Source organism: Pipistrellus kuhlii, unplaced genomic scaffold (assembly GCF_014108245.1).
Source record: "Pipistrellus kuhlii isolate mPipKuh1 unplaced genomic scaffold, mPipKuh1.p scaffold_m20_p_53, whole genome shotgun sequence".
Taxonomy (NCBI): domain Eukaryota; kingdom Metazoa; phylum Chordata; class Mammalia; order Chiroptera; family Vespertilionidae; genus Pipistrellus; species Pipistrellus kuhlii.
The window spans coordinates 745268-756421 of NW_023425555.1; the positions used below are offsets into that span (position 1 = coordinate 745268).

Here is an 11154-nt window from a genome sequence, read left to right on the forward strand (position 1 = left end):
GGGTAACCGTGTCCCAGGCCAAGACAGAAAGCTTCTCTCTCCTGCAGGAGCCACCACGCCCCCTCCAGCCCCATCCCCCTCCTGCCCCAAGTTTAGGGGCAGATGCATTTCAAAGGCAAATAATGTAAGGAGCTGCAGGGAAAGTGACACCCCATCATCTCCACCACCAGGACCACAGGGCCTTCCCCTGGGGTGGGCGGAGGCCGGGCGGGCGGGCGAAGGGCTAAGGAAAGTTCTGGCCCAAGATCAGAGGTCTGTCCTCTTGGCCAGGCCCTGGCTTCACGGGTTGAGCTCAGCAGGCGAGGAGGCCGAGATTATGCCTCAGTCAGAGGGCTGCCAGGGCCCTGGATTTCCACTTGAGCACGTACGCCTCCCAGTCCAAGGAGGGATCCCCACCCAGGGGCCCCTCTGGTCTGCCATTCTGGGGGTAGCACAGCCCCAGCCCCTATAACTGAGCTTTCTATGAAACATTTTTTAAATTTATTTTTTATTAAATTATTATCTGTGTACATATTTTACCATTCCCCCCCTTCCCGTACATACCCACCCTCCCTCCCCAGAGTTTTGTGTCCATTGGTTTTGCTTATATGCATGCATACAAGTCCTTTGGTTGATCTGTTATCTCCCTCAGATCTCCCTACCCTCCCCGCTGTAATTTGACAGTGTGCTTGTTGCTTTACTGTCTATCCTTTGGTTCATCAGTTTATAATGTTCTTTATTACCCATAAATGAGGTCATGTATAAAATATTTTTATTGATTTCAGAGAGAAAGGGGGAGGGAGAGAGAGAAACGTCGATGATGAGAGAGAATAGTGGATCGGCTGCCTCCTGCATGCCCCACACGGGATCCAGCCTGCTCCGGTTGAGAAAACAGGTTCAGAGGGAAACGGCTGCAACCAGAAGCCAGCCCGGGGCACCACGCCCGCGGAGCTGGCTCCAGAGCCCTCGGCCAGGTGTTTGCCCTCCGGCCAGGCCTTCCCTCGGTCTCTGTGCTCGGGGCCCAGGCCAGACTCTCCCCGCTGACCCCGGAGGCAGGGCCCCCTCCCCGGGGCACTCCTGCCAAAGCAAGCATGGCCAGACCGGCAGTGGTCCCGCCCGCGCTGGGGGCAGGGGGAAGTGGGCAAGGCGAGGATTTTGAAACAAGGGCTCCAGACACTCAGATGCCTTTTGTGGAAGCTCCGGGGAAGTTCCTGTCACGGTCCATCAAGCTGTCAGCCTGGGGGTCTCTTGGGAAAGGGAAGCGATGGTCAGAGACACGGACCACACATTTGGTGGCTGAGAGAACACAGGTGCACTCTCCGGAGGCCAGTCCCGGAGGCCGGACGTCCAAAGGCAGTGCCGGGCTGAAGTCAGGGCATCCACAGGCCCATTCCCCCGGGGCCCCGGAGCCCGGGTCTCCCAGTGCCCCGGCTGCGGGAGGAGCCTGCGTGCGGTGCCTCGGCCTCCCTCCTCCGGCCTCGCCTCCTTTCTCTCCTCCCTCCAATCTGTCTCCGCAGGACGTCCACCCCCGTGGAGAGCTTCTGCACATTTATTTGGGTCCAGCTGCAGACACCTGCCCGGAAGAGGGCTCCGGGCTCCGGGAGTCACAGCCCGGGCGGCAGCGTCTCCGTGTGGGGAAACGGAGCGGAAAGAGGAGGAAGGTGAAAGCGGCGGGGGGAAGCCAGGTGGGGTCGGTTAGAGGAGAATTGAGAGTAGTGCTCCCTCAGGTGTTCCTGTTTATCTCCAAGGCCCGGGCAGGGCTTGCTTGAGGCAAAATAAGTCTTTTACTTCGAGGTTAGTGCCTGGGACGTGACTGCCCCCAGGTCCTGTCCCCCCCAGGTCCTGTCCCCCCCAGGTCCTGTCCCCCCTGGTCCTGTCCGGTAGGATTTGGGAACAGATCCCCCTGAGAGGGTACTCGCCACAGAACCCCGCCCCCTTTTGTTCATTTGCACATTCCACTGCTGCTCTGATAAGGGGTCTTTGGTCATTCAATTGGACTCACCCAAATAATCTAGGGCAGTGGTCAGTCAACCGAGCCAACTATCAACAGGACAACGATTGGAATTTCTTTGGAGAGCCACATTTTTTTTTTTCTTGTTCTGCTGCCTTTATTTTATTTATTTATTTTTTTATATTTTATTGATTTTTTACAGAAAGAAAGAGAGAGGGATAGACGGTTAGAAACATCGATGAGAGAGAATCATCGATCAGCTGCCTCTTGCACACCCCCTACTGGGGATGTGCCTGCAACCCATGTACATGCCCTTGACCGGAATCAAACCTGGAACCCTTCATCTGCAGGCCGGTGCTTTTATCCACTGAGTCGGTGGGGGTGGGGGTGGGGGGGCACTTTTTCAGTCCCCCACGAACAGCAAAGCCCCATCGACGTCGGGGTGGCTGTGGCTCAGGGGTCCAGGCGGAGGCGGGGCCGAGGGCTCAGCGCTCTTGCCCACCACCTGCGCTCGTTCTCAGGGAGGTAGGCACAGGCCAGTGTCATCTGCCACCCGTGGGGGTCCTGCCGGGCGCCCCACTTCGTCACACACAGAAGGAAGGCGCAGCCCCCCAGCCCCATAGCCCCATGAGACAGATGAGGAACGTTAAAGAGAAAGCCGCAGGCCAAAATGGCACTGTTCACGCTAAAGAGCCCTGGATGCCAGACCCGTATTTCATGCCAACCTCAGGGCGGTGCCAGCCTCTCCCCGACCCCCACCTTCATGACCAGGCCACGCCCCAGCACCCGTCTGTCCCGGGGGCCTCTCTGCCCTCCTCACCCCACAAAGGAAGGGGCCAGTCAGCCTGACAAAGCTGCCCCTCCTCTTCCCCCAAAGGAGAGCCGTCCAGCCTCGGAGCGATCCTTGCATTTCTTTCACTTTTAATCCCCTCCTCCGCCCCCCGTTCCTGATAGAAACGCCGGGTTTTGTTCAGCCCCTTCCAGCTGCTCTCTGGGAGGTCGCCCCATTCACGGTTCCTTCCTAAAGCCAATCAGATTTCCACGTTTATTCGTTTGATTTTTTTAAAAAATATATATTTTCTTGATTTTTTACAGAGAGGAAGAGAGAGGGATAGAGAGTTAGAAACATCAATGAGAGAGAATCATCCATCAGATGCCTCTTGCACTGGGGATGTGCCTGCAACCCAGGTACATGCCCTTGACCGGAATCGAACCCGGTACCTTTCAGTCCACAGGCCGATGCTCTATCCACTGAGCCAAACCGGTTTTGGCTGATTGGTTTTTTGTTTATTTTTTGTTTTGTTTTGTTTTGTTTTTTTACCAGGAAACAGATTAGAAAGAGGGACAGGGCTTGCCTGGGAGGCGTGGCCCCTGGGGCACCCCAGGCTCCGGGCTCCCAGCACCTGGGGCCGGAGGGCTGCCCCGGGCGGTGGGCGGTGCCGGTGCGGCCGGGCCCCGCGCCCCGCCCGCCTCCGCCCACTCCCCGCGCAGCTGCAGGCTCCGCTCCTGTCTCCGCTCCCGTCTCTCCCGCAGACCCAGCGCCCGCCGCAGCCGCCGCCAGGATGCCCGCCCCGGCCCTCGCGCAGAGCGGCCAGGTGCTGCCCGCCTTCCTGCTGTGCAGCACGCTGCTGGTCATCAAGATGTACGTGGTGGCCGTCATCACCGGCCAGGTGCGGCTGCGGAAGAAGGTGCGTGCCCGCCCGGGACCCCGGGACCCCCGGCCTCGCCCCCCGCCCCCCCAGGCCTGGGTGTGCTGTGACTCCCGGTGGCCCGGGTTCCGCAGGGCCGCACCGCCCTGGCGTCTGTCTTCCCAGGTTGCTCACTCACCGTGTGCCAGGTGAGCGCCGGGCGCGACCAGACCTGAGCCGCCCGGAGCGCCTGAGCCCGGGACGCGTCCCAGGCCGGGCGGAGGGAGCCGGGCCCGGGCTCCCCGACCCGGCAGCCTCCCGGCGCGGATGGGGATCGGGGATCGGGGATCGGGCGGGCGGGCGGGGCCGGGATGTGAAATCGGACCCGGGCGCTCTCCGTGGAAATTCCCCGCGCCCCGCGCCCGCGCCCCGGCCAGGTCACCGACAAACCGCCATGGGGCCGGGGCCGGCCGGCGCTCCGCTGAGCTCCCTCGGGGTTCTGGGGAGGGGTTCCTCCTCCCGTCCTCGTCCTGAGCCGGACGGGAAGCCGCTCTGCGCTGGTCCCGGCTCACCGCACCGCCCGCAGCTTGTTGGACAGGAGCTGCTGGGGGCACCTGCTGCTCCCCCGGGTGCGTCCGCAGAGGAGTGGCTCCTGGAAAGTGTGTCTCTCAGTCCCCCCCGCCCCCCCGCCCCAGTCCAGTTAAAAGGCAGGGTGGCCGCGGCTCTGGCACCCTCCGGCCCTCGGCTGGGCTGGAGCCGGCGTGGCCGCCGGTGCCCAGTGGAAGGCCGGGCCGCCCAGGGTCCCAGGAGAATTAACTCCGTGCCTGGGGCCGTCAGCGCTCCCCAGTGCCGTTCTCATCGCTTGCACAGCTGGGCCATCACGGGGGCCTCCGGGGCCGGCCCCCTCGGCCCAGCTCAAGGTCGCGTTCCTAGCCGGCGTGCGTGCGGGAAGGGTTTCACAAGGCGAGGCGGGCGAGGCGGCGGCGATTTTGAGAGGATGTTTATTCTAGCCGGGCCGGGAGACAGGGGCTGGGAGACAGGGGCCGGGAGACAGGGGCCGGGAGACAGGGACGCCGTGTGGAAGCCGCAGGAGGGCCGCGGGCAAGGCGCTCTGACCCCGCAGAACCGTTAGGCTGAGGGGCTGCTGCCGGCGGAGTGAGGGGAAGGGGCCTGGGGGGCGGGCTCGGGGCTCCCCCGGGACCAGCGGCCGTTTCGGCGGCTCCCTGGTTGCAGGATGGTGAGGACCCTCAGGTGCAGGAGGAAATTCCCTGGACAGGAGATTGGAGGGGTGTGCCCCCAGGAGGGGCGGCGGCTTCTTGGCCACGAGGGTTTCTGCTCTCCCGGGGGTTCAGGGCTGCCCGGGGGCCGCGATAGTTGGTCCGTCAGCTTTCCCAGGTGTGTCCTCTCCGGGCTGCCCTCTCCACGGGCCGGCTGGCCCCGGGGCAGGAGGCCGCCAGGCGTGGACGCTGGTCCGGTCTCACCTGGTTTGGCTGCTTTTCTGGGCCTGGAGCTGGAATTCATCTGAGGCCGTGATGTTATCTCTGGGGAGGGAAGCTCAGGGGACGGTCCGACCCGCAGGACAGCACGTCCGAAAGCTCAGGGGAGGAGGCGCCGCCCGGAGGGAGGCCGGGCACCGGGGCTTCCGCCTGAGTGACCGGCGTCTGCTGTGGATGGCTGGGCCGGTTGGTTTGGCTGTTGGCCTCAGTTTCCCCATTCCACTCGGCAAGATCTTTTCCTAGCTTCTCACCCTCCTGGCTCAGCGCACTCCAGCTTCTGATGGCCCGCACTGCCCTGGGCCCCATTGGGCTGACCCGGATTCTGGGTGACCATCTTCATGACTGTGGGCTCCAGAGGCCGCCGCCTGTGGGTGCCAACACGCTTTTAAGGGTGTCACGGGCCCATGGACTCCGTGCGGGGCCGGCAGAGTTGGTGCCTCCATGACTTACCGGGCAGCAGAGAGGAGTTCTGGGCGTGGGCACCCGATCCTGAGACGGGCATCAAGCATGCGCTACCTTCCCCTCGGGGGGCGGGGCACACGGGGCAGGCCCACCAGGCAGGACTAACTTGGGGACAGGTCACAGGAGTTCCGGGGGCAGACGCGGCAGGCTTTGCCCCGGGTGACCCATTTAGAAGGCCTGGTGCTGAGGTCAGGTCTGCTCAGGTGGTGGGGCTGGCATCGCTGGATGCCAGCAGGAACAGTGGATCCTGAGCCATGGGCACAGGCCTTCAGTGGCCTGAGTGTGATCCACGTCTCTGCTGCCCATTGGCATTCGTTGAGTGCCCATCTCCGTCTGCCCCCACGTGCTTTCCTCTGCCTTGATTGCTGTTGCTCCCGCCCTCCCTTCCTCTGGTTAACCCTGGTGCATCCCTCAGGCCTCAGCTTTCAGCTTTAGCGGCACTGCCTCCGAGAAGCCTTCTGGGATTCTCAGACTCAGTGCTCCTGTGAACATTCTCAAGGCCAATCTTATCTCCAACCTTATCTTCTCTTTCATAATCTTGGTTTATCTGACTGTGACCTTCTCTAGAGCAGGGACGGAGAGCCTTTGTCTGAGTTTATCATAAGCTGCTGTAGGCCAGGCAGCTTTTAAACAACAGAACGGGGGGTGGGGGGCTGCAACTCCAAGGTCCCGGCTCTGGCAGGTTCTGGTGAGGGGTCCCAGGTGGCCATCTTCCTCTGTGATCTCCCATGAAGGGAGGGGCTGGGGAGCTCTCTGGGGACTTTCCCTTCCAAAGGCCCCACCTCCAAATACCCTCGCCTTGGGGGCTACATTTCAACGTTTGAACTTCCGGGGACTGGAACCTTCAGTCCACAGCGGCCCTGTCCGGGGGAGTCCCCAGCACGTGCGCACAGTAGGAGCTTGTGGACGCTGGTGAGCCGATGTGGAGGCGGCCGGGCCGCCCGGCGTGCACGGTAACTCTCCGCGGGTGTGTTCCAGGCCTTCGCGAACCCCGAGGACGCCCTGCGGCACGGAGGCCCCCAGTACTGCCGGGAGGACCACGACGTGGAGCGCTGCCTGAGGCGAGTGCCGCTGCACGCGGGGGGCGGGGGCCCGGGGGCCGAGGCCTCTGCCGTCCTGATCCCCTGGGTCTGTTCCACTTACTCGCGGATCTGATTTCTAATTGTGGAAAAGGAACACATGCTGATGGCGATGCTTGCTTCTCCCCGGGCTCGGGGTCCCGGTAGCCAGCCTGCCTGTGGCTCAGGAGGACCACAGGGGCTCCCTGGCATTGTCCATTCACAGCCGTGCCTGTGGGGGACATTTCCAGCCGCCCGTTCAGTTCTCCTGGCCAAGGTTACCCCCCATCGGCAATAGTGCTGCTGCCCAAGTGGGGGAGACTCACCCCAGCCCCTTTGGAGCGCCCCTTATATCGTGATGGTCCATATCCAGTATGTGCCGGGGACCTGCCATGCCAGCGCTGGGGTCCTGGGCCCCTTCCCCGCGCCCCCCCCCCCACTTCACATAAAAAACATCACGGAACCCCGAGGGCACGGAGCTCAGAGTCGCGTCCTGTGTCCCTCCTGGGGAACTGGCCGGAACCAGGTCCCGGAGAGGAAGGTGCCTGGAGGGGAAAGCGGGTTAAATATTAGACCGCCCCCCTCTGCACCCCCGGAAGGCCCTGGGGTTCTCGGAGGAGCGCGTGCTGGGCCAGTGTGAGCCGGCCAGGCCCAGGGGAGCCAGCCTTCCCCCCCTTCCCGCCCAGTCCGCCCAGTCTCCGGCAGTGCGCACGCTGGGGATTCTGAGTGAGCGTCGGGGGCTGCAGGGAGGGGTGTCCGAGGGGTCCCAGAGGAGGAAGACACGCTCTGGGCTGTCCTGACTTTGGGGGGTGCGGACCTCACCAGCGAACTGCTCTCCCGGGGCGGGGGGGGGGTTGGGCTCCCTAATCTTACCCACTGCATTGCTTTCGGGGTGATGGCCGAGGCCCCTCCTGTCCGCGGCACCGGCAAACACTCATTCATTTGGCCCAGGGGGCTGAGGGCCGCCAGAGGTCCCCACCCCGAAGGGGGCGACGTTAGCCTGAACACGCGTGTCCGAGTGGCCTGGCAGAGGTGCCAGGGGCAGCGGCCTAGCGCTCCCGCTCAGTGACGGGCGCTTCCCGGGTCCCAGCCCTCGGCCTGCCCCACCTCCCGGGAGGGACCCGCCTGTGGAGGGAGAAGAGGTTTGCGAGGCCGCGGGCAGCTGGCACCACTCCGCTCCTGTAGCCGTCGCTCCGCAGGAGGTGCCCGGACTCTGCCTGTGCCCCTCGGCAGCCTTCTGCCGCCTCAAGCCCGAAGTCAGTCCCAGCGCGTACGGAGGGCAGGGCAAGGGGAGGGGGCCTGCCGTGGCCGGACCTCGGTCTCCCCCTCCCCACCATCACTGCCGCCCGGTGAGCTGCAGCTGCTCCGGGGCAGGCTAGCCTGCTGCTGCCGGAGGACCGTCCCTGCAAGTTCAGTCTCGCAGGAACTGGCCTCGGGTGACTTCTACCTTAAAACTGTGGTGGTTCCTGGAATGACACGTGTGCCCAAGCGTCCACGTACGTGACTCCGTCCACGTCTCGGTTCAGATCCCGGCCGGGAGGAAGGGGATGGGTTTTCTTGCATCATCCCAAATTTCCCCTTGTCTCCCGTCTTTGGCACCGCTGTGGTTTGAGGCATATGGGAGGGAGGAGGGAGGAGGGAGGAGGGAGGAGGGAGGAGGGAGGAGGGAGGAGGGAGGGGCAGGCCACCTGAGGGCTGAGGGGTAGGGGGCTGAGCCTCGGGCTTTCTCCTGCTCCCAGCCCCCTCCTTCCTCACCGGTGGCCTCTGGGTCTTCCAGTCCCTTTGCTGGCGCCAGGGGCGGGGGTCCGCACCCACGGCCTGGCTCCCCCCTCCCCCTTCCCCCCCTCCCCCGCCTCGGTCCCACCGGGCAGGGCAGGGCCCAGGCCTCCGTGACCCGCTTCCTCCCTTCCCTTCCTCTCACCTGTTCTTGGGGGTTTGGCCACTTCTCTTAACTGCTTTCTATGAAGACTCCCTCCACCAGCAGGAGGCCCGAAAGAGAGACTTTAAGGGAAAGCGAATGAGTGGTTTCCGGTGCTGGTGGTGATTCTCCTGTGGCTTTTAGATAAAAATGCAAACCAGACCAAAGGAAGTGTTTATCGAGAGGTTCAGGAGCAGGTTCCCAGCATACGAGACCCACTCGTACGGATGCTTTTCCCTAGAGACTGTCTGAGAGCCAGCGAGGCCCGGGGCGCGGCCGGCGGCCGAGGGGCCCGAGCTGGCCTGCGGGCACCGGGCAGGCAGGCTCTGGGCGGACGGTGCTGCTGGGAAAAGGGGCGGTGGCGACGGGAGGGCAGGACCAGGCGTGAGAGGGACTGACTCCGGGCCGGGCTGGGGGCCAGGGCGCTGGGCGTCGCTCACAGTAGGGCCGCAGGAGTCAGGGCTGACTCAGCACACGCAGCAATGCTCATGCATGTGGCATCCGTGTGTGGGCGGGCACACCGCATGCTGGGACGGCACACTGATGTCATCTAACATGGGTTTTCCTGAGTGCCTGTCCCTCTAGCCTGGGGGTGTGGGCACCACCCTCTGGGACCGAGCACCTTCAGAGACGCTCAGCTCCTGCCTGGACCGCACACGCAGGAGAAGGGACTTGGAGCGGCCGGTCCTGGTTCCTCTCTCCGCCTCCCTGTGGCCAGGACTCGGCCAGGCCTCCTCTCTGGCGCAGCAGGCAGCTCCCCGCCCCGCTGGGGAGACCTGGCAGCCGGGGGCTTGCTTTCCTGAGGCCGGCCCCCAGCTCAGGTCCCAGAGGAGGGAGGCAGTGGGACCTCAGAGAGACCCAGGCCCCCTGGGCTCACGGGAGCTCTCGGACACTGTCCCTCCCCACTCGTCCTGCCTCTCAGCTCACTGGTCCTGCCTAGATGGTCTACCCAGCTCTCACTCAACCCCTCGGAGCCCCCGTTTCCCCGCCTGGGGTCCCAGCCATCGGGGAAGGTTGGGGAGACTGGCAGGGACGGGGTCCCGGGGGGCCCCGGGCTTGGAAAGAGCCCTGCCCCGCCGCCAGGCTCGGCCTGTCCCAGGGCGGCCACTTCAGCCGCCCGCAGGCGCCAGCCTGGGAGTCGCCGCTCCCGCCTGGGGCAGCTCCTGCTCCGGCCACAAGTGGACGTGCGTCCGGCGGCCTGGAGACGCTCCGCCGTGGCCGTGGCCGTGGCCGTGGCCGTGGCCGTGGCCGGGGCGTCCCCACGCTGCCGCCCGGCTCACCGCACCCCTTGCCTCCCCAGAGCCCACCGCAACGACATGGAGACCATCTACCCGTTCCTGTTCCTGGGCCTGGTCTACTCCTTTCTGCAGCCCAACCCCGTGGTGGCGCGGCTGCACTTCCTGCTGGTCTTCCTGGGCCGCATGGTGCACACGGTGGCCTACCTGGGCAAGCTGCGCGCGCCCATCCGCTCGCTGGCCTACACGCTGGCCCAGCTGCCCTGCGCCTCCATGGCCCTGCAGATCGTCTGGGAGGCAGCCCGCCATCTGTGAGCGCCCCTCCGCGCTGCCCGCCAGCCGCGGGCCGCACAGGGAGCCGGGCGTCCCTTCGAGGTGGGACGGGCCCGGGACCTGGCTTCCTGGCCGCCTGCCGGGCGTGGGCGCCTGGCCCAGCAGCCTGGGTGTGTCCCCCGGACGCCTGGGCAAAGTGGCCACTCGGAACCGTCCGGACATGGCTGTCATAGACAGCTGCTCAGCCGGTGTGGCTCAGTGACTGAGCATCAACCTCTGAACCAGGAGGTCCCGGTTCGATTCCCCATCAGGGCACACTCCCGGGTTGCTGGTTCGGTCCCCAGTGGGGGGCGTGCAAGAGGCAGCTGATCCGTGATTCTCTCATCACGGATGTTTCTGTCTCTCCCTCTCCCTTCATCTCTGCAATCAATAAAAACATATTTTTTTTTAGCCCTAACTGGTTTGGCTCAGTGGATGGAGCGTCGGCCTGTGGACTCAAGGGTCCCAAGTTCATTCTGGTCAAGGGCATGTACCTTGGTTGCGGGCACATCCCCTGTGTGGGGTGTGCAGGAGGCAGCTGATGGATGTTTCTCATCGATGTTTCTAGCTCTCTCTCCCTCTCTGTAAAAAAATCAATCCCTCCACTAAAATAGCAGCTCAGAAAGCATTGTGGCCTCACCCCCGGCCGCAGGCCAGGAAATGGCAGCTCAGGTTCCTAACCGTCAAGCCCTGGGGATGCAGAGCGACGGTAAACCGGACTTCTCAGCCCCTCCCCAGAGGTTCTGGTCTGGCCCATCTACAGGGGAACCTGCATTTTTAGGAGCCCCTCCCCCACCCCCGAGGCCCAGCCTTGGTCAGGCCTGGGAGCCGCTCCTGTGCCCTCCAGGGCCCAGGGCCAGCCAGGGTGTGGCTGCCGTTTCTCTCCAGGGGGAGCTTGGTGAGGTGTGGGGGTTACGCTCCTTCGTGCCCTGTGCTCCCACATCCTTTGCCGGATCCTCCTCTCTTCGGAGCAGGTGCCGGTGGGGGGCCATGGTAAGGTTGGCCTTCTCTCCCTGTGGCCGTGGCTGCCCCCTGAGTCAAGGACGAGGGGCTTTGAGTGACCAACCTCTTAAAGGGACTTTCTGGGTCCCCAGTCTCTGCAAGATTTGAAAATT

At 64.1% G+C, this 11154-nt stretch overlaps 1 protein-coding gene across 1 annotated transcript; it reads left to right on the forward strand.

Moving 5' to 3' along the window:
* The first annotated feature begins 553 nt into the window (after positions 1 to 553).
* On the forward strand, positions 554 to 10324 carry PTGES (prostaglandin E synthase). Its single transcript, XM_036416192.2, has 4 exons — positions 554 to 561; positions 3464 to 3618; positions 6495 to 6577; positions 9793 to 10324. Exons 2-4 carry the CDS (start codon positions 3493 to 3495, stop codon positions 10040 to 10042), a joined length of 459 nt encoding a protein of 152 aa, XP_036272085.1. The 5' UTR covers positions 554 to 561; positions 3464 to 3492; the 3' UTR covers positions 10043 to 10324.
* The last annotated feature ends 830 nt before the right edge of the window (positions 10325 to 11154 follow it).

What these genes read in the sequence shown, in the direction of transcription:
- PTGES (XM_036416192.2), top strand. Translation starts at nt 3,493, where the DNA reads ATGCCCGCCCCGGCCCTCGCGCAGAGCGGCCAGGTGCTGCCCGCCTTC. An exon ending in AGGTGCGGCTGCGGAAGAAG is followed by an intron (nt 3,619 to 6,494) that starts GTGCGTGCCCGC and finishes GGTGTGTTCCAG; the next exon opens with GCCTTCGCGAACCCCGAGGA. An exon ending in GACGTGGAGCGCTGCCTGAG is followed by an intron (nt 6,578 to 9,792) that starts GCGAGTGCCGCT and finishes TTGCCTCCCCAG; the next exon opens with AGCCCACCGCAACGACATGG.